The sequence below is a fragment of the Lepisosteus platostomus genome, chromosome 23 (assembly GCF_059453375.1).
Source record: "Lepisosteus platostomus isolate fLepPlt1 chromosome 23, fLepPlt1.hap1, whole genome shotgun sequence".
Classification (NCBI taxonomy): Eukaryota; Metazoa; Chordata; class Actinopteri; order Semionotiformes; family Lepisosteidae; genus Lepisosteus; species Lepisosteus platostomus.
Window position 1 is genome coordinate 7881475 of NC_142633.1, and position 26321 is coordinate 7907795.

The 26321-nt window shown below is 43.8% G+C and overlaps 1 protein-coding gene across 8 annotated transcripts in view; it reads left to right on the forward strand.

Annotated features, from left to right (window-relative positions):
* LOC148641970 (arf-GAP with coiled-coil, ANK repeat and PH domain-containing protein 3-like) overlaps positions 1–26321 on the forward strand; it is a 177348-nt gene that overhangs the window by 132306 nt on the left and 18721 nt on the right. For 3 of the 8 annotated variants that reach the window (XM_088616930.1, XM_088616934.1, XM_088616938.1), the window contains exons 11-21: positions 12523–12635; positions 14116–14167; positions 15471–15571; positions 15821–15932; positions 17083–17291; positions 19926–19995; positions 20543–20637; positions 21067–21284; positions 23197–23298; positions 25345–25446; positions 26028–26248. In XM_088616930.1, the coding sequence (XP_088473056.1) occupies positions 12523–12635; positions 14116–14167; positions 15471–15571; positions 15821–15932; positions 17083–17291; positions 19926–19995; positions 20543–20637; positions 21067–21284; positions 23197–23298; positions 25345–25446; positions 26028–26248 (1395 nt within the window). The remainder of the gene's footprint in view (positions 1–12522; positions 12636–14115; positions 14168–15470; positions 15572–15820; positions 15933–17082; positions 17292–19925; positions 19996–20542; positions 20638–21066; positions 21285–23196; positions 23299–25344; positions 25447–26027; positions 26249–26321) is intronic. The other 5 variants (XM_088616931.1, XM_088616936.1, XM_088616933.1 and 2 more) reach the window with 3 other exon arrangements.

Consider the following 26321-nt stretch of genomic DNA (forward strand, 5'->3'; position numbering starts at 1 on the left):
CTCCACTCAAAGCACTTCACAGGTAATGGGGACTCCCCTCCACCACCACCAGTGTGCAGCCTCACCTGGATGCCATAGTGCACCAGAACGCTCACCACACATCAGGTATCAGTGGGGAGGAGAGCAGAGTAATGAAGCCAATTCATAGATGGGGGGATTATTAGGAGGCCATGATTGGTAAGGGCCAATGGGAAATTTGTCCAGGACGCCGGGGTTATAACCCTACTCTTTTTGAGAAACACCCTGGGATTTTTAATGACCACAGAGAGTCAGGACCTCGGTTTTGCATCTCATCCGAAGGACGGGACCTGTTTACAGTATAGTGTCCCCGTCACTATACTGGGGCATTAGGACCCACATGGACCACAGGGTGAGCACCCCCTACTGGCCCCACTGACACCTCTTCCAGCAGCAACCTTAGTTTTCCCCAGGAGGTCTCCCATCCAGGTACTGACCAGGCTCACACCTGCTGAGCTTCAGTGGGTTGCCAGTTGTGAGTTACAGGGTGCTGCTGGCCACTGTAGTTAATCATTTCCTGGGGATACATTATGGTATGTTTGTTTTTTAGATGTTTTAATTTTTTATGATACATTTGCTTTTTGTTACCATAGTGGGTGTGATGGAAGGTCTTTACATGTATGTCATTTATCAGAAATTTTCATTTTTTAAGACAATTATGATTTTATGATCTTCCAACTGTGGCATTATGTATTTTTTCCCATGGCTCATACTGTATGTAAAAAAGCACAAACTCCCGACCTGAGAGATACAGTGCCAATGTGTTTGTTGGAACTGACTCATTTTTTGTGCCCCATGCCAGGAGTGTTTTGAGGAGAGGGGTAAAATAGACTTCATCTCCCCCATGGATCTCTACAGATTTCCATTCCGCCATTTTAAGTAAAGCCCCTGTGCTTTCAGTGCTGTTGAAGTTGGTGAAGGGAACATCTGGATAAATGATTAATGAACTTGGCCCAGTGCAATATGTCAGACTGCTTGAATGTGAGCTCCCTTCGCTCTGCGCACTTCTAAAGCGCACATTGGTCTGAATATTGCAAACTCCAATGTTGTCTGTGGCCTTTAAGGTCAGTGTTCCTATTGAACCGTACCGTACCTTGTAGAAAAGGGGATTTTTGCTCTCGCTAACATCTTCAACCCTAATGAAAAGAAAAATGTACACGTGCCATCCTGATAGAAGAAAAAGAAAATCGATACCCTACATCACATTGATTACCTGCTGACAGACCTTTCATTTTATAGATGCAAGACCAGATATTTTCATCACTCAGAGGAGCAGATTATATAATCTCCTTTTCTGCATCACTCTTATCTCTTTCTGAGAAGTAGAACGTTCTCGTTTTGTTGTTTTTGATGGTGTCCTTTATAATTTAATAGCATAGTATTTCTTATCTTCAAGGACTATTATAAAAACTTAGAAGCTTCTGTTTTAAATACAATCTGTAGAGTTTAGGTTGGGGAGCATTTTCTTTAAGAGGTGATCTTGATCCGAAAGAGCTGGCTGACGCGAAATTAGATTTTTAGTTATATTTTGATAAAACGTATAGAGATAATACCCCATTTTGTAGGCTGATCTGCTTCCAGTAACAATTACAGAGCAAAACATTACAGTATTCCAGGAAATACCCACAGAGGTCCATGGAAATATGAAACTACTCGGTCAGAAATGATACAGGCTTGCATGGATGAGGACAACACTGATTCAGAAGTTTCCAGAAGCCTAAATTGTGTTTCCAGCCTTGAGGCTGTCTGAACTGACACATTAGCCAGGCTTGATTTTATCCGCACTGACATGCAATAAAACTGTCGCTCTTGAAGTTCATTGCCTTGAAATTCTTTTACATAATTCTGCTGCGGTCGTTCATAATGCGTTTTCGGTAAAAGTTGGTAAGGTTTTTTATGTAGTTTGTTGTGCAGTTTGGCACTGGGCAAATGAAAAACGAAATGGCAAGGAGGGCATTATTTAATACAAATGCTGTCAAAATGTACAGAAAACTGAGCGTTTTATTCAATTATTATGTTTGCATCGTAATGTGTATTCCTCCTTTTAAAGCCTGATAGCTTCAGATGCGTCTTTACCGTCTCTAATTCAATTGTACCGGTTAAATGACGACTGGATGAGTGCATCAGCAATCTTAACATTGTGACTCCTACCAGAGTTCTCTAAAATATTTCTGCCGTCTTTCTCTTTTTATCACTGAAACTTTCTCCTGCCTGATCTAAGGAAGCCTTAATCTATTCTCTGGGGGCAACATCTGCTATATTTCCCATGCTTTTGTGTAGAGTACATTATCCCTCTATACACGTCTAAGCCGTGTCTTGTTTCATGTTGACGAGGTTTTTCAAGTGCACTTGCAAAAACTAAATGTTTTTTTCCCATTTAAAGAAGAATAAAAGGTGTCATATATATTCATGTACACTTTTAAGTCATTGACAGATAAACCTGTTTTTTTTTTCGTTTTACGAAGTCAAGTTTACTTCAACAGTTCTTCAACTATCTGTTCTGATCAAAGTTGCATTCTGGAGTCTCGGTTTCTCAGGCTCCTGTTCCGAGAAGGAAAAAAAATCGCATTGCCCTTTATTTTCCGAGTCTTGTGCTTCCATATGCCTGCTGTTCTTGAAAAACATAAGGCTTTTCATGCTTTCACTGAGTTGGAAACCATAACCTAGCTTTTAATACACGAATCACCGATAAGAGTGTCTTCAACTTATTCTTTCGTCTTGTTCAGCGATTAGCAAATTCGTTTGCTAGGGACTACATGTTTTGCGCATCTCGTACTTGAAACGGGGCTTTTAAAATAATAATCTTGCGCGCAGTTTCCATGGTGGAGCTTTCAAGTTTTTAATTTTAATCCCCGATGTTGGTTCTCTAAATGTAAACGCAACCATTTGCGTCAAAGATGTACGGTCCTGCGCAGAGGCTGGCAGGCAGCGGCGATGTTTGCTCGATGAAGCAAGGACGGCGTTACGGGCTGGTGCGAACCAGATGGAGCCTCGTAATTCCTAAAAGTGATATACCCCCGCTGAGAGGAGCTCCACAGTGCGCGGAGGGTGGTGCACCATCAACCCAGCCGCGGTCTGGCGGTGTCTGCGAAATTCCTGCAGTCTGCTGACTCGCAGAGGTCAGGGGAGTGACAGTGGGGGCTGGGGGCTTATTGTTTGTGAGCGCCGCACGTAAAAAGTGACAGCTGTATGATAATTAGCTTCATTCTAAGCCGCTCTGAACACGCGTCGAGGCGCAAGGAGGCGACAGGTGGCTTTTCGGCTCAGGCATTACAGAGCTGCGGCGAACCGTGTCACTCCGTGCGCGGCGCGACTCGCGTGGGTTTGTTTGGTCAGTGTTTCCGAGAGCAGGCAGCGCTTGTAACACGGGGAACGATGCGCTTCTGAAAAGAACTAGGTTTTTATTTTTTGTTTCGCCTCTTCTCGCTCTTCTTTCGTGGTTTAGCGTCCCATGTTTTTGGATTGTACAAATATAGGGAAGATGAAGATTTTCGGCAGGTTGGATTACACGCTGGTGAGTTAAATGTTTTCCCACTGCTTTGTTGGTGTGTCTGCCGTTGTGTGTTTGTTTTTTCGTATTGGATTGTTTTTCCCGTTTGATTCCAAAATACAAACGAGTTTGCGTGGATAGATGGACTTTGTCGCTGCTGCTTTCAAAGCAACATGTAGAAGAAACAAAATGTTAGGTTCCGTAAGTATTCAGAAGGTGAATGCATTTTCATTAAGCAGCTAGTAGTCTAATCAAATTTAGTTTTGTTGTCCGTTGCGAGGTTTTCGACTGCTTCTTGTACATTTGCATGACTTAGGAAGCGTTTTGAGGTTTATAATAATACGTTAAACTATACTGTACTGTTTTCACATTAAAACCTTGAGATCGTGTGCCCCCAATTAATAGTTTTACAGACCATCCGTGCAGCGCTAGTATCCACCTAATTATTACTTCATTCTTTTACAAACTAGTTGGAAGTTCTTTTGCGTACTCGCGTATTGGATGTTTTTTCCCTATTCCTTTGTAACGTAAGGTACTGTACAGATTTTTGTGTGTGTTTAGTCTGTTGATACTGCATGCTCTACACAGTTCGGTGAAAAAGTATTTTACCCCTTTCAGATTTGTATGTTTGCGCCACCGAAGTTCAACAGAGCTTCATGTGGTTTCTATCGATGTAGAAAGAGCCCGAGTGAATAAAATAGGGGTTTTTGGTGCTTGTTTCACTTGACATTCAGCATCGAATGTCATGTCCCACTGAAGAGATCTACCTGAAGACCGTTGAAAAATTCATTGATGTCTATTAGTCTAGAACAGGCTACAGAAACATTTCTTAAGATCTGGGGCTCCACCAGTGCACAGTCAGAGTCTTGAAATGACAAAGATTTTGGACCATAACAGATCTTCCTAAGAGTGGCCATCCTGCCAAAATCACTCTAGGGTCACACCATAAAACCATCCAAGAGGTCACGGAGTATCCCAGAGCAACATCCAGGGACCTGCATGTCTCTCTCTGTCCTTGGTTCAAGTCAGTGTTCATGACCCCACCAGCAGAAAAGCACTGGGTAGAGAATGGGATTCATGGGAGCAGAAAGCATGGCTCACGAAGAAGAACTTTGCTCACCTGAATTTTGCCAAAAGGCTCCTTGATGATTCCCCAGTCCTCTTGGGGAATGTTATGTGGAAACAGGGGGTCAAAAGTGTCACTTTCCAGGCTACATACAGTAGGAGCTGTTATACCTGGCAGAAAACCAAACACTGCATCCCACAGTAAGAACCTCATACCAGCGTCAAGCATGGTGGTGGTAGTGTCATGGTCTGGGGATGCTTTGCTGCCTCAGGACCCGGATGACCTGCCATCGTTGAAGGAATGGCATTATGTCTTGTATCGGAGAATTCTAGAGGAGAATATCGGGTCATTCTCAGTTGAGGCTGGAGCACACTTGGACCGGAACCATACAAGCATGTGTACAAGAGAGTGGATGAAGAAACAGAGATTGAGTGTTTTGGAATTCCCAGTTCGAAGTGTAGAATTAAACCCCGGGATAATGTGGTGGCAGAGGCTGAAGTGAGCCGTTCATGCTGGAAAACCCTCAAATGTTATCGAGTTGATGCAGTTTGTCATAGAGGAATGTGCCGGAATCCTACACGGCGATATGAGACACTGATCAGCATTGAAGGGAAATGTTTGGCTGCAGTTATTGCAGCTAAATCTGGTGCAACCAGTTACTGAGTCCAGGGAGACGCTAGCATGTTCACACAGGGACGCTGGATATGGGTTATGAAGTAAGCAAAACACACAGCTGCCTTTATACAGTACTGTATATCACTAGGACATACATGACTCTCAGTAGTGTAAACAGGCAAAAATTCAGAAATTCTGAATGGGAGCAAATACTGCTGTCATGGAACTGTATGCACATGCGTAAGATTTGGTGATTGTCATTTTCTGCTCTACTCTTCAGTCTTCTGGGTGTCCAGACACTGAAATGGTAGAACCTTTCATTTGACATGTATGTGTGCTGTATATTCCTTCGTGGCACAGTGGTCAGCCTTGTTGTTGTGGTCAACACTGAGGCCCTGGATTTAATTGTTGGTGGGCTGTCTCTGTGGAGTTTGTATGTTCTCCCTGGGTTCTCTGGTTTCCTCCCACAGTCCAAAGACATGTTGGTGTACACGCCTGTGTCTGTGTGTGCTCTGTGATGGGCTGGCATCCTTTCAATTGTGCATTGTGCCTGTGGCTGGGATAGGCTCAGCTCCCCTCACAACCCTGTTTTGTATGAAGGGCTTTGAAAATGGCTGAATGGATGGATATTCCTGGTAAGGATTGTGGCATCCTGGACGTTTTCCCCGCAACTGTAGAGCGCCCACACACGGACAGAAAAGGACACCAATTAAGAAATCCACATGAGCCCAGGGAGAGACTCGGACCAATTCAGAATCTACCCTAACCCAAGACCTCAGAGCTACAGTATGAAGCACCAGTAATAGCTGCCATCCCTGCTGTGCCTCATCATTTGAATCAGTTTTTTTAATTTAAATAATTTATTTAAGCTCGCAGTGGCCATCATTTGCAGATGAATGAACTAACTTCATACAGGGTGAGCCAGTACACATGTCTGCAACTCCACTGTTAACCAGGAGAACTGCTGCTGCAAGCTAGGACAAGTAAAACAAGTAAAAGCATTGCCGATTTAACATTTTTCATTATCTGTTGTAAATGAGGAGAGACGATAAATTTTAAGTTCCAGGTGATTTTCATCTTCATGATGTTGAATGCATGACTGACCCGATGTGCTTTTTTTTCCCCTGTTCCTATTTGGCTGTATAGTGAAGGGCAGAGAGGAAAATATTTAAGCACCATGGATAGCGCCAGATCGTTGTTAGAATGTGCTGAGGCTAAAGAGTTACATGTGAATTTTAAAATGGGGACAATACTAACACTTATGTTTTGTTCCTGGTTCCATGGATATGATGTGTTTTTGTGATGGAAGCCCACAGTTTTGTATATATTTCCTTTCATGTCATGGAGCATGTTGCAGGTAAACTAATGATTGTTTCAGGTCGAGTCTGTTACTAATTGTGACATTTGTACCTTTAATAACAGATCCATTTTAGTTTGTGCTTTTGTGGGATCTAGCCACAAAAACATAAGAAAAGGTTATAATTGTTTGGCTGGTAGTTATTTGATAAGATGAGCTCATGTGGATATTTACTGGAAAAAAAGCAGGGTATGAGTATCTGTGTTTCATTATTTAAATAGCCATCAACATTTATAAATGTTTTGTACGGTGCTAGTTTGTTTATCAACAAAAAAGCTGGTTTTATCAGAATGTGTTGAGCCAGTTTATAAATATAATTATTGTATATACAATTATCAGTTTGCTTTAAAGAAACTTAAAAAATCCAAAACTGGCAAAGTACTGAACATCCCATCATTAAATGGATGAAGTATCATTTGACAGTTTAACTAGAAAGCTCTGCTAAGTCTTGAGGGCTCCAAAGCTGTCTTACTGTCATTTGATGTCATCTGACATTTCTCAGAATGGCACAATTTAATCCATTTAATTTATGGAATAGCTTAAGCGAACATCGTAATAAAATATATAGGCACACATTGCTGTTGTCCGCCAGTGGAACAAGGGCATCCATGTAATTTATGAAAAAGTATTACTAAGAGTGCAATAGACATCCGACACTATTTAAATAAGTATAATACACAATAGCATGTGCATTATGTGGGATGTTTTTCAAAGCATGATCCTAAAAGAAACTTAATCTTAATCACTAACATGTTGGAGAAGCATTCTGAATTCTGCTTGAGTTCAAATGAAAATTCAGGAAGCTGCATCAAAACGATAGATGTAACATGATTCTCTTTTGGCCAGGTTGTAAAAGAGACATGAAACCGATGCATAAGGATCTTGTATCCCCTATTCCATGGCCTGTTTTTCAGTGCTGTTCCCACAAGCTCTTATTAGGATACTGTAACTTAGTCACCCCTTCTTTCCCTGGGCATTTTAACATGTGTTCAGCTGTTTGTGATGCCACGAGGTGTTCTGGCTGAAACAGAGCACTGTCATAAGCGATATGGGGCATCCTCTCACAACGTCTGACCTATTCCTGTCCTATTACATCAAACATGTTCTCATTTGTAATTTATAAAACCACATTCTCCTGGCCTTGCAGGCTCTCATTAAGGTTTAAAGTTGTCCAGCTGGTGTCAAGATTATGAGGCCTAACTGCTTTGGTACTGCCTGGCAGTATTTTGGATATGTACAGTACGGATGTTACATCGAACCCAAGCCTTCAGATATTCTGTGAGGTGGTGCACTTTGTTTAAAATATAATGGTTGATCATGTTTAACTTTAGGCATATGGGAATACAGTAAATACTTCATCTGTGCAGATTTTCCTACCACTTAAATACAATGCCTTTCAGTGGGAGATATACATTTGTGGTTATTATACATGGAGTTTTCGTTCTTTTTTTTGTTAGTGATGCTATGGGAGTCTGTCATTTCTGTAGTTCATTTTGTGTATTTCATTAAAATGGTTAGTATGATCATCTAAAACCTGAGCATCCCATTAGAGAATTCTAAAATCCACATATCCACACAAAGTCAAGGTCCAAAGCAAATTGATGTCAATCTAAGAACGTGCGTTGTGTAATGTGGGCTCTTCAGGACAGAATATTTCAGTTTTATTCCGTTCCATTTATATTGGCTAATATCTGGAGTGTGTTGCTTTCGGCGGACAGCTATGAGACCCCACTAAAACAGGAATCTTTTCCCCACAAAAGTGTGCATAACCCCTACATTGATGGTGTTGTCATGCTTGTGCTTTTAAACTGGATTTCACATGTTTATTTAGATGTGTAAAACAAAAAATAAATATAGTATTTATAAAGCAAATGATGTATTACTGCTATACAAATTGACCAGACACTATATTTTTGGTGATCAAATATAGGATGATATGCATTTTCACCGTGTATGTCTAAATTGATGTGCTGACATATTTTGAAGAGATTTCAGTTTGTACCTAAAATATATTTACCTTGAAATTAGTGTCTGTTCTGTATATTTTGAAATTTTATGTCCCTTGTTAAAATTGCTGTGCATATCCCTGGTGAATGGTTCTTCGTGTCTGGTATTGATCTAGGAAGGGAAGTATGGAAAATTCTGGCCACAGTGAGCCCACGCAGCTGTAGTGTTGGCGTTTTTTGTGCAGGAGCTGATGCCACGGTTTCTGCTGAGGGCTGGTTATGCAACAGCCTGCGTCAGACAAGCAGACGTGTCTGCTGGGACGTCTAAAAGGTTGCTTGGATGAATCACGCAGAAAGTGTCTTTTGAATACATTTGACACACTAGTGCTTATAATGGAACCCAGCTGCAAGTCTTTAAAAGCTAGATGGCACAGTAGGTGTCCTTGTTTTTTGGGGGAGAGATTCAGTTTTGCATTTTGGCCTTATCTTCCTAGGCAAGATGTGTAATTTTGCTTAGTCGTTAGAATAGGTTTTTCCCATTTTCAGCGCATTATAGGTAAAGATCAGCTTTCACTTGCTAAAAAAACATAGAGGTTTCTTAATTTAGGCAAAATTCTTGTAAGAATGTTATAGCTACACTGTTAATGTGAGCTTGCCGCATTAATAAACTAAATTAGACCATTTGCCATAAACGATCAGTTATTTATTTGGGTGTAGTGACTATCTTGTTCCTTGTTGATGCCTTGTTTCTTCAAGCCACTTTGAGGGTACTCTTTAAACTTCTCTGGAGTCGCACACCCACCCTCAGTGCCAAAGGTTCCCAGAGACTCTCCAGCAAAAAGTCTGGAAGTGAACCCCACATCAGTAAATTACTAGCAAACGAACAAACAAAATCGGCCAGATGACCTCCTCTCAAATTTAACCTTTCCAGTGATCTTCCACTGCTTCAGGGTGATACGGTGGCTCTGTGGCTCAGGATTTGTGCCTGTGGCTGGAAGGTTGCCGGTTCGTATCCTGTGGCCGGCAGAGGAATCCTACTCTGTTGGGCCCCTGAGCAAGGCCCCTAACCCCAGCTGCTCCAGGGGCGCCGTATAAGTGGCTGACCCTGTGTTCTGACTCCAAGCTTCTCTCCCTGTCTGTGTGTCTCATGGAGAGCCAGTTGGGGTATGTGAAAAGACAAGTTCCTAATGCAAGAAATTGTATATGGCCAATAAAGTGATCTGATCTTAAGTGTATGCTACTGCATATGACACAATTTCACTTGATCTGTAGTGCATAGAACAGCTTTTACCTTACAGCTATGGTAGAGAAAGTACTGCAGCTGTCTCAAATGCCACAAAACAAACGTGTATGGAGTAAGTCTTCTTTCAGTGCGTCTGTGCAAGTGAATTCTTCATTGCATCCTACTGTAATGTGCTAAAACATGCTGGCCTCTATATATATTATTGCTTTGAGTATTAATGTACTCGGGACTATTCATATGATGTGGCGAGATCAAATTGGCCACTGTTCTTGTAAACATTAATTTCATTCCATTTTTTAAACGTATTTCCTGCCTGTAAGCTTTCTTACTTTATTATGATACTCTGCCTGGTTTATACATAGGGGTATAGAAGACAGTGTACAAATACTGTTAGTGCACAAAACATTCTACTCATTAGCCTCCTGTTAAACACTTAGTTTTGAATTTTAAAATGGAGATTCTACCTCAAATTCATATCCTATTCCAAAAAACTTTTTTCCCCCTAATCGTTAGTTAAAAACATGGCTGCAGACACTGCATTCGCAGCATCATTGTTTTTTCCTCCACCCAGAGACACAATGTGAAGTGTGTGGGCAGGTTTTGTAAAGAGGCAGTGTCACTGTGTCCCAGCTGAATGCCTGTTTTCGCTTCTCAGCCCTAGCAATTTAACAGAAGGCATGAACAGAAGCCACCCTCCCACACATCCTCTATGATTAAATATGCTTTGTGAGTACATCCAAAAGTTGGTTTTTCTGCAAAAACATGCATCTCTTCTGCTAAATTTCTTCTTCGAAACTGCTTTCAAACTTGAACAAGCTTCCTTTGAATAAAAACTGGATGGTAATCAAGAATTGACCAAATTTTCTAGGCTTATGTGTCTTGTTTAGGAGTACAGTTTTAGTGTACTGTTTGAATCCATGAATCACATTGCCTCTACAGTCTTGGCATGGGGAAATGACAGGCAAACACCAAGCTTTCCACCAAGATCTGTCTGAAAGGCTTGTGAAAGGGGATGACGCTTCCCAATGAAAAAACCCCACAGATAGCCAACATTGCATAAGTGAACAAGCCTAATGGATGGTTCATGATGTCTTGTCAAATGAGGACTATCAGGAGGTAGCATTGTGATAAAATGTAAAAAAAAAGTATTAGGGTAATTGGTGAAATACTATGTACTGTTCGTATTTATAAAGAAACATTGCTATTTCTTACATTACCTTGGGTTTTTAAATAATCCCAGAAGTATGCATTTCTGTACAATAGTAAAATCAGTTTGCATATTTAACATCTAATTCGCTAACAGAGCATTCAGACCCAGTGGATTTAGTGAAATCAGAGCTACAAAACTAAATCACAGAAAATGTGCACATTCATTTTGAAGAATCAGTATGAACTTGACACACTATCAACTTAAAAACATCACAGAGTTGGCATGAGGAGCATTACTGATCAGTAACAATCCCGTAGCATTGATGTACAGTATGAACCTGATCAGCTTCCAGACAGGCGGAGTGGTGGAGTATCCCACAGGTCACAGAAGATAGCAGTCTCCTCTTTCAGCAGTTAGCAGTGTCACTGTACCCATGAACAACACCCAAGCATGAAGATCATCAGGTTCCAAATGGGTGAGATGGGTCCAATGGTCTCCTCTCATTTTCTAGTTGGTTAAATTGACCCAACGACCTCATTCATCCATTTCTCAACAGGAACTAGGGTATTATTTTCAACAGCATGGCTGGGATAGCTTGTTCCCTGCTCCCACAACCCTTTTAGTAAAGAAGTGCCTCCTGCGCTGGGTTTTAAAAGCACTTCCACATACAGTAGTCTCCACTTGTGCCCTTTGAACTCCATTTCATTGTTCATTGAAAAACAAATCTTCTGGGTTGACGTCAGTGCCTCTTAACGACTTGAGGGCTTGTATCGGGTCCCCTCATAGTTTTCTTTATTCAAGCTTAAAAAGATTCAGGTCCTTCATCCTGCTAAGTGTAGGGCATTCCATAAGCCCTGGGATGTATAGAATTCTTTAAAACATGGTGACCAAAATTGAACACAATATTGTAAACGAAACCTTACTAGCACATTGTACGTTTTTAACATCCAGTAACATCGCTTGCTTCAAATGTAATCTTCAGATCTTAACATTGTTCGCCATTTTCACTGTTTCTCCACATCGTCTGGATGTGAAGGACATCAACGTAATCGCTGTGAAAAAAGACTCAAGGAGCCCCCTGCTCCATGCAGATGCAGAGCTCCAAGCGTTCTAATGCTGTGCTGAATCTTTCTGCCTGCGATGTTTTGTACTGTACAGTAGCTACTGCCATCTGAAAACGATTTCACAGATGGATCTCAGGAAGGTGATGGCAGTGATGATGATGATGGAAGAGCCAGGGTACCTGATGATCTGCCTTCTATAATGTGACCTGTTCCACATCAAGACAGTTTGCTAGTTTCTTTGGACTGATCCGATTGTTAAAACCACATGTCTCATTCTCCAGGGAATTTCTCTCACTGATGGACCTGTCACAGAACGATCCTCGTTACTCTGAGTCATATCCATCTTTGTTCTTGCATCAGTTAAAATACTACTTTTCAAATAGGTTTATACGTACTCTTACTCAATTCTTTTTGGCACTTTTAACCCGAATACCAAACACTGTGCACTTGGCATTTTTATGAATTCACATCTCCGTCTTCAAATGCTTGAGCTCAGAACTTTCTTGATTAAGTTATAGTATACAGTAGCTATACTGCTTCATATGACCAATTTGTGTTTGTCATGTTTTGCAGGACTTCTCCTATGATGACTCTAAAGTGGAGTTCAATGTGGATGCCCCGAATGGTGTAGTCATGGAAGGGTATCTCTTTAAGAGGGCCAGCAATGCCTTCAAGACATGGAACAGGTAATTAGTCTTGCTCCTTTGTCCTGCTGAGAGCTGATTTCTCTGAAATGCTCACTCCGAGTATTTTATAGAAGACGGGTCTTGTGCTCATTGTCCTGATGTGCCCCAATAGGAAATAAGGTATTTTTTAAATGTCAAAATGTGATTCTAGATGTTTAGCATCAGCCTGATGGCTGTAAACATTTTCCAATGTTGTGCTTTGCACAGTGTGCAAATGCCCAATTATAAAGATACCTGCTCATTTTCAATTGGATTTTATCAGATGATGACAATTTTACAGCGTGACCACTCTGTGATTGTTTTTTTTTCTGCCCCCAGATTTTCTGAAATTCCATTTGTAGTCAGCTTGGCTCACTGCTCCAAATCACATGCAGAACAACATACAGGAGTCTTCTGACTTGCCCATCCACTGCTAGGCAGTGCTTCTCTTCACATTGCAAACCCAGGGTGCTAATTGCACAATTATGTTGAAATGTAGGAGTGCATACAGTATGTTGGCTTTTGCAGCAATATAGAATGAGCTACATTTAAGTAAAACAAAACTAGAAGGTCATAGGAGTTTTCTTTCTTGGGATTGTTTGGAAATATGATTCCACTGGCCATCTGCATTTAAGGAATTGCCTAGCAAGGTGTGGCCTGACCATGAAATAGTAAAAGAAAGATTTTTCAGCTGACTGGGTATACCGTTTTTTAACCCAACCCAGATCTCGGTAAATAAAAGAGCAAACACACAGGTTGGGATCCTAGGGTGGCTACTCACAAACCAGTGATCTATGGGCAGTATGTAGACTATACTGTATGAACAAATAGGGCTCTGTGCCTTCACATGTTTAGTTAGTCAGGAACTCCTTATTTATTTGTTTATAATTCAGTTGCTTCTGTTGGGTAAAATGGGTCGAAGTGCTTTACAAGGATGAGTACCTCTGATTCTCCTAAACACAGCTTATTGGCTTTGATTTGTGCCTTAGCTCTATTAGTTGAACTGAATTGATCAATTGGGCTCTTAAAAACTAGGTGCCCAAGCATTTGGTATATAGTTCTGGAAGAATGTTTCAGGGGGAAAAAGCAAACAAAAACACTTTTGTTTTGTTCTAGAACTGCATTGCAGTATTTTAGTTGATGAACCAGTGTGCAGATTGTGTTTTTTGTGGCCCATTTACGCCTTGGATATTGTTTTTGAGTCTGAATATGATTCATTATCACGTAAGTGGCTTTTTTCAGCTACTAGTGGAAAGTGTGTGTCTGCAGCATTGATTTGGGCTGTCAAAGATCAGATCTGAACATCATTATTGCCTATCTTCCATTCCTAGTGAAAGAAACCTTGACAGTGATGGATGTGAACCCTTCTTGTGTTAAATGAATCATCAGAAATGTCTCCACAGAAAAGAATTTTAGAGCTGCCTTCCCTTGAGAGTGCCACATGGGCATGGGGCACACCTCTGTCTTGAAAATGATATCTGGTCCTTTTTTTCTTTTGTAGGAGGTGGTTCTCAATACAAAACAGTCAACTGGTATACCAGAAGAAGCTGAAGGCAAGTGCATTGTTATTGTGTTCTGCTATACATTTCCAGGCAGTTTATAAGTATTGGTCCAGTAGACTCTTCTTCTACAGGATCTTGAAAGGAGCTTGATCTTTAAAGCACATGTTGGAGCTTTTCAAATTGAGCATTAGCATCCCATATTTTTTCAATTTTGACATTTTGTTTCTTAAAATCATAAATTACAAGTTCACCGCACTCACTTTCAAGCTCATGGATTGCACAGACAGATGTATAGTGACAGATAGAGTTCCATCAGGAATGTTCTTCATCTGACAATGCTCACAGCTCCTGGAGAAAATCAACAGGAGCTGCTGGAGACCGCACTGCATCAAAGTTAATCTGACCCTGTGAGTGACATTAGACAGCAGCCTCAGGAACACACACTCTTGTAGGTTGTTCTGAAAGTTACTGCTCCCAAGTTTAAAACGTATTGGTTTCTGAACTTGTCTAGGTGTGAACAATGTGGAATTCACATCCATTCCAAATGGTTGTCAGAACTTCGTAAACCATAGTTCCTAAATTTGGTTATTAGGACATTTTAGATAACTGCAGCTGAAGACGTATCCAGTTGGAATTGTGGCTCCAACCTTAAGGAGAGAAGAACTGGCTTGTTGTTGAATCTGGGTAGGTCTCCTGATGACCTATGTGGAAACGGGGATTGTCAGTGGTCCACCAGCCAGTGGCAGCCAGCTGGAGAGCTGACTGCAGCCTCTCCCATGCAAGTTAATGGGTCTTTTGTCTGGAATGATTTAATGTTTCCTCTTTTCACATCATGAGCTGAAATCTAAATTGGTGATTTTTGTGAAGGCTAGAAATTCCAAACAATCACAGTTAAGTGCCAGTAAAAAGACAAAGCTTTTGTTGCAAAGATGATGACCTTTGCTCCTGATCTTATCTACAGGCTGCCTTGGGTTGTTTTTTAAGTTTTTCATCTTTCCAATTAACCCTCTATTGCGTATATCTCGTGTATAAGTAGGCTAATTATTTTATGCCATACGTTTCTAGCTGCTAGAAAGTTGTTACGAGCTCTCACAACTGGGGTCTGCAATTGATCTTAATAAACATATGAGATCTGAAAATCGTTTATTAAAAAAAGCTGGGATTTGTCAATAGAGAATGAAGTTCAGCAACTGGGAAGTGAGTGGAAACAAAATCCAGCATATTTTGTGGCTTTTCAGGGCTGGACTTGGGGATCCTATATGAGGTCACTCATGCCAAATATTCATGTATCTTGAGCTCTGCGACTGTTCTGGCTGCCTGTTGGAGTGACGACCCTGTGATTTGTTTGGAACAGGATGCCCTTACAGTGGTGGTTGAAGACTTGAGACTGTGCTCAGTCAAGCCTTGTGAGGATATCGAGAGGAGGTTCTGCTTCGAGGTCGTCTCCCCAACAAAGTAAGGCCAGATCCTTCAGACACAATGTGGAAGAAGCTTCCATAAAATGGTCTATCAGAAAACCTTTAGGACATAAGGAAATAGACTGTTGATTGTAAGGCAGAGACATTTGTTCTCATGCAGGACATGAAAATTGTCATGCAGATAGTCATGTTTACACTTTTTCTATTGAGCAAAGCTTTTCTGTTAAGGATAACATAGCTACTGCTATGCAAAATCTAATTGCTCTTGATTGCTGTTCACACACAGGAGCTGCGTTCTTCAAGCGGAGTCCGAGAAGCTGCGCCAAGCTTGGATTCAGGCGGTGCAGGCCAGCATCGCGTCCGCCTACAGAGAGAGCCCAGATAACTACTATGTGGAGGTGATTTACTGTGAAGGCACTCGCGGTACTTTAGACCACTACACTGTCATTTCATGCACACCAATGGCGAAAAATTCAGCTTCTACTTTAAGATAAGATCTTATGCTTTAAATGTTTTTCCTGCTGAAAGGGAGTCATACTGTGGAGAGGTCAAATAGTTTAACATGACCATGGACACTGTCCTTCAATTATCTACATAATCTGCAGATGTGGGTTAAGGCTTGTATAGGCCCTGAGAAAAACAGGAGCAACACTGAGCTGTTAGAAAGTCAGTTATGAGACTCGAATCTGCACTTTGTCACTGCACGTACCCTTGGAAATATCAGTCTGGAGAAGTGTGAAATTGTCCACTTGGCATGCAGATTGTTTTAAAGCATTGTCATCACCTTGTGTGGTTATTCCTTTGGCCTAAAACACTCACGCTGTTGTGAACTCTATGGTTGTCTCAGACTGGCCTCATTTTACCAGTATGACTGTAAACATTTCAACATTTAGACCAACAGTGGAATTAATCAGCTTGTTGAACTGAAGGGTAGAAAGGCTAGTGTTAGGTACTATCACCTGCTAGATAGTATCACGGGACAACTGTTCAACAGGACCAGGAAAAAATGCCCAATACCTTGTGGCAGCATATCTAGGTGCCATCTATATCCTGAGCTGTCTTAACACCAACACCACCACCACCACCAACAACAACAACATAATTCCTCACACTTACTTATATAGCAGTTTTCTGGACACTCCACTCAAAGCGCTTTGCAGGTAATGGGGACTCTCCTCCACCACCACCAGTGTGCAGCACCACCTAGATGATGCAATGGCAGCCAGAGTGCACCAGTACACTCGCCACACAACTCTCAGTGGGGAGGAGAGCAGAGTGATGAAGCCAGAGATGGGGATTATTAGGAGGCCATGATTGGTAAAGGCCAGGGGGAAATTGTCAGTATCAGGTTTGCGGGTACTGGGGACTCTCCACCACCACCAGTGTGCAGCCCTCACCTAGATGATGCGACGGCAGTCAAAGTGCGCCAGTACGCTCCACACACATCAGCTCTCCGTGCAGAGAGTGATGGAGCCAGTTCGTAGACGCTTTCCCAGAGCTCCTATAGCCGCTTAACCGCACCCCCTGTGACCCTGCTCTTGTCCTCAGAGGCTGGACCGCACTGCCTCCCCCTCTACCAGCAGCATAGACTCGGCCAGCGAGTCGCGGGAGCGCAGCGTCAAGGGGGAGAGCATCCTCCAGCGCGTGCAGACCATCCCCGGCAACGAGCTGTGCTGTGACTGCGGCCAGGCGGACCCCCGCTGGGCCAGCATCAACCTCGGCATCCTGCTGTGCATCGAGTGCTCGGGCATCCACAGGTAGGCTGCACCCCGGCTCGTGCTGATCACCCGCTGCTCTGAGCGCGCCAGCTGGAGCCCCTGTTAAATAGCTGCCTGTCCAGCTCCAGCGCGTGCAGCTGAATCATCGCCCGCGGTCCGTTAGGAACGGTGAAATCCTGCCAGGCAGTTCTCCGATTGAAAGGTAGCCCCCCCGCTCAAGTGCGTAGCCCTCCCTCCAGCCCTTTCAAGCTTGCGCTGACTCAGGATAATGGAGCTTGCTCTTAAATTGTCTTGTCATGCCAAAAGCACCTCTGGAGGTTTTAGTGGTCTGAGTGTTTAATTATTTAGCCATTGTTGCAGAGGGCTGTTATTTCTTAGGTTATTAAAAATGCAAGACGCTTCAGGGAAGAGGAGGTCCATCTTCTTTGTCTGTTGGTTAGTAGTTTATTGCTCCAGGAGTCTTATTGAAATGCTTCATAACCCAGTGAATCAGCTCACACAACATTGCCGGGTGGTTTGGCTCAATCACCTACAGCTGATTGTGTAAAGAATTCCCTCCCTGTTTTATGCAAAGAAACAAGACTAGCCCTTTGGGTCATGTAGATCAATTCCAGGAAATTAACAGAGGTACCTGTCCTCCGTGCAAGAAATGGTTATTTTAGAATCTGAGTGTGATTTACCTTTTACTCAGTTGTCGTTCTGGCTTTTCTTCCAGTACAGCAGTCTCCCATGTGCACAGTCAGTACCAGAATCGTTTGTTATTGGTGCTTTATTTAGTTTTGTTAGGAATGTTTGAACAAAGTCCACACCAGATTGAAGAACAGACCCCGGAAAACCCCAAAACATTTAAGTGATTCCTTACATTTGTTGAAGATTGCTGCTTGCGCGTAATGATTCATTTTTGTAGGAGATGTTTAGAATCGAACGTCTTGTTTTATACGTCATCCCCTAGTGCTGAAATAGTCAGGAAAGCTTTAGTGAGTTGTGGAGTGGAAAGGGGCTCAAATACTTTGCTCTGTGAGGTGCATGCTTGTCGGAGCTATCTGAACGTTTGGAAGGAATTTTGAATTTGGAGTCCCAAGGTGCCTACTGCCATTTCATTGGTTTTGAGTAGTAACGTTTCTCTCACCGATAACATTAACAGATGCTCAGGAAGTTGCAGGGGTAACTGCTCTGTGTGAAGCTGAGTATACCCTAGCAGCTGCTGCCAGTGGGGCAGTTTGACCAATCCCAACATCACACCAGTGACTTCTGGGATTGGCACAGCAGGTTTCAATCTGCATTCAGTGTCTTTCCTGCCCGTCACCTGGGGAACCCTTGAAAAGATTTGGTTTTCTAAAAGGAAGTAGTATATTTCAGTGCCCATTATAGTGTGGCCGATAGATGTCCGAGAATATTTTTTAAAGGCTGCTCATCTGTGTTCTGATTAAACTCTGAAAGACATTTAGTCAGATTGGGTCACATTCAATGCAGTTCTTCAAAGGGAGAGAGATGCCATCACTTACTCATCAGCCCAGGGGTTACAAGTCTATGGGATAGTGACATCCGAGAGAGGCAGAGACTGTTTGAGACTTCAGCAGTGTTTTGAAAGGATTAAAAATACTTTGTGGGCTTAAAGATCAGAGGAACAAGATAATTGACTGGCAGAAGCAGCAAACCCATCCATTTAACCTATGCTAACATACTGTGGGCTATAATTCAGATGCACACTTTGTTATTGGAAGGGTAGCTATTTAAAAGTAGTCCCAGTTAGAGCTCTCAGAGAAGCATGCATCATCTGCACTAAGCAATTATCATCGCTTATGTAATCACAACTTTAGCAGCCTAAACAGCCTGATGAATATTCATGACTTCCCTCACCACAGCCTTCTCACACTGGGTTTCAGAATGGGTTTTCAGAAAGAATATATTTTGATGGTTGCATATTTTTGGGGGGCGGGTTCTGTCATTGTCAGGATATTGAACATGGACATGGGTTTCATGCATAATATTTCAATTTACATGACGGTGGCACCAATCAGTCCAATTCAAAAGACTGAGACCTTTGGTGTGTAAGAGTCTAATTGATTTTTTTCCTTAAAAATATTTAAAGTAGTTTAAGGTACAGTTTTATGACTAAGCTGTTGAAAGAAGCAGATATTATGCTATTTCTCTGTAGGCTACGGGATTCTATTATTTTGGCAGAGGTTCCAAAATGTGACTCGGTAGTTGATTGCATTTTTTAGATCTTTACGTTCCTTCACACTCAAGCAAATGAAACATCTTTGTGGTTTTGTTCCTCCTCCTCCTTATGTGACAGCTAATGCTGACAGTGCCCAAGCACTTTGTTGTGTGCTGCTATGCTTGTGTCTCGGGATTGGGTATTATAGTTCTAATTTCATAGATGTTTGACTCATTGGGTGTTTTCTAAGCCACGGGCTCTTGTGTATCAGATGGCACCAGGTGCAGGACCTTTCGTGCTCCCTACCTTATCTCAACACCTTTCCGTAAAGAGAGGTGGAATTAATTGGATCTCCATGTACTTTTGTTAATACTTCATTAATCCAGTTTATACAGTTAGCCTACCACATCTGAAATCTGCTTTACATTCTGAGTCTGACAAAGGTGCCTATTTAAGAATCATTTCTGTGACACTTCTGTCTCTATTCTATCTTCTTCTGTCTTGTTATTCAGGAGTTTGGGGGTTCATTGCTCCAAGGTCCGGTCTCTGACTCTGGACTCCTGGGAACCGGAGTTATTGAAGGTAGGTGTTCCCCCTAATTTCTGGTTTCATTTTCTGTTCTCAGATGGCTGAACAGACTTTGCATTTGCTTCCAACTCTTCCTCTCTGTCCACTCTTATTCCAATCTGGACTGAGCAGTTCCTTTCTGCAATGGGCAGTGTGTTTAGGTTTCTGCAGTACTTTGTGGTGAACTGATAATCTTCTCTGTGGTTATTCGTGCCAAGAATAGGTAACCTTTAACCACTAAAACATGTTGAGGAAATTTAGTGGATGGTTAGTTTTTGTTTGTACTGATGTCTCAGTGGAAGCAGCAATGAATGCTGTCAATAAAGTAAACAGTATTAAAAGTAAATTGTCATCCATAGTAACAGCTGCAGATATAATCCACACTGGGTGTGTTGAAATTATTTACTATAGGACAAAACTGAGCTTTTTTTGGTAAATGCATCTTTTAGACTGTGGAGTTTCCGGCTACAGTGACTCTTGAATATGCACAGGAGGGGAAAGGCTTTTGGTGTAGAACTGGCTGGCCTTCTGTTTTGAAGTCGATCTTTCTCCCCCCTTGCAGTTAATGTGTGAGCTGGGCAACAGCACCGTCAACCAGATCTACGAAGGCGCGTGTGAAGAGCTTGGCGTGAAAAAGCCTGGACCCTCAAGCTCAAGGTGAGCTTGAACAGCAGGACAGGGGTTCGGACGCGGCTCTGCTAACCGATGAAACGAGTTCGTTGGCAGCTGGGAAAACAGGGAACAGGAGTAGTGAAAGGTTGTTCATTTTGACCTGGTGTCTAAAAGGTGTAAAAAAAAATGTACTGTATATCCCTGGGGAGGATCTGGCTGTAAGTATTCTATCCCGGTAGAGGTCAAATCTGTTTCAGGTTCTTGGTTTCACATCGCCAGGCGGTCCTTGAAGTTCTACAGCTTTTTAAGGTGTTCCTATGACAAGTGTTTTTGCCTCCTTTCATAACCACCTTTTTTCGCGATCTGTTTCCCGTCTGTCAAGTATGGATCGGCGTGCTGGTGGCAGAACAGGGCCCGGCTGACCCGAATCGGTCCTCATTCGCTCTTCCTTTTTTCCCCGATTTGGGTTCCCAGGCAGGAGAAGGAGGCCTGGATCAAGGCCAAGTACGTGGAGAAGAAGTTCCTGAAGAAGCTGGCGAGCGGCGGGGAGGCCCTGGCGGACGGCGAGCGCAAGGGGCGCCAGTGGCACGCGAAGAAGTGCCAGAGGCGCAACAGCTCCACGAAGGCGCCGAAGACCCGGCGGAAATACCGCCAGGACGCGGGAAGCGCTTCCCCGGCCACCTTGTCTTCAGGTACGGCCTTTTCCCAGCGCGGGCCGCGGAATGACTGCGGCACCGGCGTGTGGAGCGTAGTGGTTAGGACCCCGGACGCCCAGCCCAAGGGTCGCGGGTTCAAATCCTGGGCGAGACACAGCCGCCATGCCTTCGAGCAAGCAACTTCATTCAAAATGCAAGAGCTTGTTCTTTGTTGAAATATGTGACATAAAATAATAATGCTCTTTAAAACTCTAAACTCTAATTTGGGTTGGGTGGAAGGTGGGCAGCTCTGTGGTACAGTGGTCAACATTACTGCCTCCTGGGTCCAGTTCCAGATCTGGGGTCCTGGCTGGGTGGGGTTTGCATGTCCCCCCCTCCCCCCACGTTTGCATGGGGTCCCTCCCCCACAATCCAAAGACAGCCTGGTTAATTGGCCCTGGTGTGAGTGTGTGCCTGTTTGTGTTTGATCCCCTGCGATGGACAGGGATAGGATCTGGCTCCCTCATAACAAAACTAATAAGTGGTTTTGTTTCCTTACCGTTTCCAGCAGTGTTGTATCGGCTTGAATTGGGTAGAGCAAAGCCTTATTAATGGTGCCTACGAGAGCGGAAATAAAGCAGCACTGGGTTAACAGCCTTCAGTCCCACTTCTATAAGTGGTTCCTCTGAGGGGAGCCCAAAGGCTGTGCTAAGAAATTCCGACTTTTATGTCTTCTAATTGGGAAGCCATGCTTCATTAATTTCTCAGATTCCCACCAGCCACGCTGGCAGCTCCAGAGGATGCACAATGGGTACTTATTGTGATCACCACCCAAAAGCTACAGTGTTGTTTGTGATAAGTCATTACTTAAGCTTACTTGATTCTCCTGTTGTATTAGACCCTCCAGCCCATCGTGGGCATGCATTTGCTGGCGTCTTCTATTGGTTTGTTTTGCTGATGCTGTTATCCAAAGCAACTTACTGACATTCCAGTTCCCTTTGTTTTTACCTGCAGGGGTATCGGGAATCAATCTCTTCTAGTCTCCCATAGCGGCTTTCAGTGCAGAGCATTTTCAAGGCACAGCAGGGTTTGAGCAGTCTGTAAAGAGTAGAGGAGTTCATTGCCATATCTACACTTGCATTGGAATTCTTAATTGCGCTGATCACTCGGGACACACACAGTACAACGGACAACACCACAGAATGTGGACGACAGGAACAATCAATATATTGTGGAAAAATAAAGAAATATGTAGTAGTGAGACTGAGAGAGAAAAGGGTAACTATGTAAAAAGTGTGGAGTGCAGATGTGTGTTGAGTCTGAGGCCCTGCAGTGAGCTGTTGAGGATGCGCACTGCAGTGGGATAGAAGCTGTTCTTGAGTCTAGTGGTCTGTGCTTTAATAGAACGATATAGTTTGCCAGAGCGTAAGGGGGTGAACAGTTTGTGGGCAGGATGGCTGAGATCCTGAATGATTGATTGGGCTTTATTGCGACAGCAGAGGGTGTGGATCTCACCAATTGATGGTGAATCACATCCTATGATCCTCTGAGCTGTTGCCACAACCCTTTGTAGTGCGTCTCTGTCAGGCGTGGTAGTACTGCTGTACCACACAGTGATGCCACTTGTGAGGACTGAAGTACTGAGTGTCCTAGCAGTTACCTACAATAAGTGTAAATTCGAACCCGTGACCACCTGCACAAGGGTCAGGGGCACTAACCACTGCTTCTCCCTGTTACTCATTACAAGGCTTGGTCTAAAACTCTCCAGGAAAGGAAACTTCCAGAAGCACCCTCATGCATCAACATGCAGTGTGGATTGATATTTGTTTTGTCGTGTCCTGCACCGCTTACTTTAATTTCTTATTGCACGGTTATCCTTTTCTACAAGAAACCTTTTTTTATTTTCCCCTGGTCTCAATATTGGCAAACCGCTGATGGTTTTTTACTCGTCTGCACTTGTGCCTCTCAGCAGCCGCTGCTCTGGAGAGGAAGTTCCGCAGGGACTCGCTGTTCTGTCCTGACGAACTGGACTCTCTCTTCTCCTACTTCGACACCGGCTCTGGGCCTCGCAGTAAGTGCTCTCTGCCCCATCACTGTCTCCGCCTTCTGCTCTGCGTGACCCTTGTCCTCTCTGTGACACTGTTTTCACAAGCACTAGCAGCTGTATCACCCTGCAGCTCACAGCTGGCAGCCCCACTGCAGCTCAGCAGGTGTGAGCCTGGTCAGTACCTGGATGGGAGACCTCCTGGGAAGGAAGGTTGCTGCTGGAAGAGGTGTTAGTGAGGCCAGTAGGGGGTGCTCACCCTGCGGTCTGTATGGGTCCTAAAGCCCCAGTATAGTGACGGGGACACTAGACTGTAAAAAGGTGCCATCCTTCGGGTGAGACGTAAAACTGAAGTCCTGACTCTCTGTGGTCATTAAAAATCCCGGGGCGTTTCCCGAAAAGAGTAGGGGTGTAACCCCGGCGTCCTGGCCAAACTTCCCATTGGCCTTTACCAATCATGGCCTCCTAATAATCCCCATCTATGAATTGGCTTCATCACTCTGTTCTCCCCCCCACTACTAGATGGTGTGTGGTGAGCGTTCTGGCGCACTATGGCTGCCGTCGCATCATCCAGGTGGGGCTACACATTGGTGGTGGTGGAGGGGAGTCCCCATTACCTGTAAAGCCCTTTGAGTGGAGCGTCCAGGAAAGAGCTATATAAGTGTAAGGAATTACTATTGGTGAAGGGGTTAATCCTCTAAAGGCGCTCAGTTTAGAAGATGCGGCCATATGAAGTCGGATAATTACAAATTTAAGTTTAAGACCAAGTCTGGTTGTAGAACAGCGTCTCATGTTTGAAGAAGTTCTCCTTAAATTCTGTTAAATAAGCAGATTTTTTATGGTTAGCCCAGGAAAACGTGGTGCATACTTAGGGAAACCGGTGTTGTGTATTGGTCAGTGTCTGTGAATAAACCAGGAGCTACACGGGTCTATCACTGAGGAACAGAAGAGCGTTCCTCACCTCTACAGATTCCTGTGGAAGAACTGTTTGGTTTGGCTTTCTGTGTGCTAAAACAAACTTCCCCCGACGGATATTTTAACATTTGCTTAGCGTTGAAATCTTTCACATCTCAATTTAATGTATCCTACCTCCTGAAGCCATTCCAGATTGTGGAATCATAATAGCACAATGTAGTGTGATTTAATGTTACTTCAATAATCGAGCTGTACTGTATGTCGGCCTGATGGTTAATTGAAGTCAGTCTTTCCTTGGCCCTGGAGGATGTCGTAATGTGGCTGGTAGCAGAGCAAAGCTAGTCTGAGAAGATTCAATTAGCTCCAACAGCCACCTCTCACAAATCCCTAGTTCCCAACCATTTTGAAGAGCACATTCTACAATACTTTCTGATCTCCAAACATGGTGCAGACCGCCTCTGGTCTGGACCACGTTCCCCAGAATCCCAGCTGACAATTGGTCAATGTGCCATCTTGTCTGGGCTCACTGCCCTCTCACCTCCCCTCCAGCCCAAACTCCATATCATTGCTGACTTTTTTCTGTGGCTGCCTGCAGGATGTTCACTGGGTGTCTACAGTATGTACTGTAGTGATCCTGTGCTTTTGCTCTTGCAAACATTTTGTTAGATCTGTGATGTCTGATATTGGGGGTGGGAGAAACCTTAGTTCAGACAAGTTGACACTAGTGTACGTAAGACCGCAACTGAGCAACAAAACGAGCATCGTTTTTATTACAGCACCATTGCATCCATTCATTTTCTTCCTTGGAAAATGAACTTAAACTGACTTGGTAAAACCGAAGCTTGTGTCTTTCTATTTGTGTCTGTCCACTCGGCCTGCATGGTTTCTCCCAGTACACGCTGACAGTTGGGCCAAAGAAAGTGTGTAAGCAAAGCTATCTTCCAAGGTGCCAAGAAGATAGTTAAATCATTACAGGAACGTGCACTCTTACAGTACATTGTCAGTGTAAAGGTTTCGATTTGTTTAGTCCAGGTGAACCAAGGACATAATTTTTCAGATAGGTTTCATCCAGGCCCCCGTGGCCACACTGATGAGCCCCCAAGTCCTGTTCCGATTGGCTGGATGACCATTAACGTCACCTTGGCTTGGCGCTTGTTGGCCCTGCAGGTCTGAGCAGTGACAGTGGGCTGGGAGGCAGCACAGACGGCAGCACGGACATCCTGGTGTTTGGATCAGTGGTGGATAGCGTCACCGAGGAAGGTAGGTTTGCTTGCGCTGAGAGAGAGAGAGAGAGAGAAATGCTTTGGTTTGTGGGCCGCCCACTTGCGCTGCTTTGTCTCGGAAGTCATTGAAGACACGGGTTGCAGTTTGGTCCAGAGATTTAGTGTTTTAGTCCGGACTGCGGCTTGGAGCACCCAAGAGCCAGAGGCCTGTCACGCAGGCTAGGTTGATGTTGGCCAGTTTTTCCCCGTGCACAACAGCACCCCCTTGTGGATGGCCAGGCTACCTGTGGAAAACGCAGTGCTGTGGGGCTGCAGCTCAAGTACAGTCGATGGGTCTGAGGGTGCAAGCACACAGGATGATTGTATGTCCACTTCTTGGCTCTGGTCCCAGTCCAGGAGTTGTAGCAGTGGGCCATTGGCAATCCCAGATTGGAGGTTATAAAAACAAAATGAAATTTCAATGTACCCCTCATGTGGGGCAGAACCCAAACCCCATTAAAGGTACAGTTCCATTTCGCCAATGGATTCTGGTCCCGCCCGGACCTCCCAAGCTGGGAACAGGTATTTTCTCCCCGGTGCTGCATTCCTGACGCCCGGCCCACCCACTGTTCCGTACAGAGTGCGAGGTCTCAGAGGAGTCCAGCGGGGAGGCGGAGATCGAGCAGGAGGCGTCGGACCCCGAGGACCCGCGGGACCTGCACCCCGGGGCGCTGATTTACAAGGCGGCTCGGGCTCGGAACCTGCCTGTTATGGCGGAGGCCCTGGCGCACGGTGCCGACGTCAACTGGGTCAACGAAGAAGACGAGGGGAAGAGCCCACTGATACAGGCTGTCATCGGGGTGAGTGCCCCCTGGCAACTCGTTTTCTCACCGCTTCTGGAGAGCTGGGGCTTATCCTAGCAAGCAGCGGGCA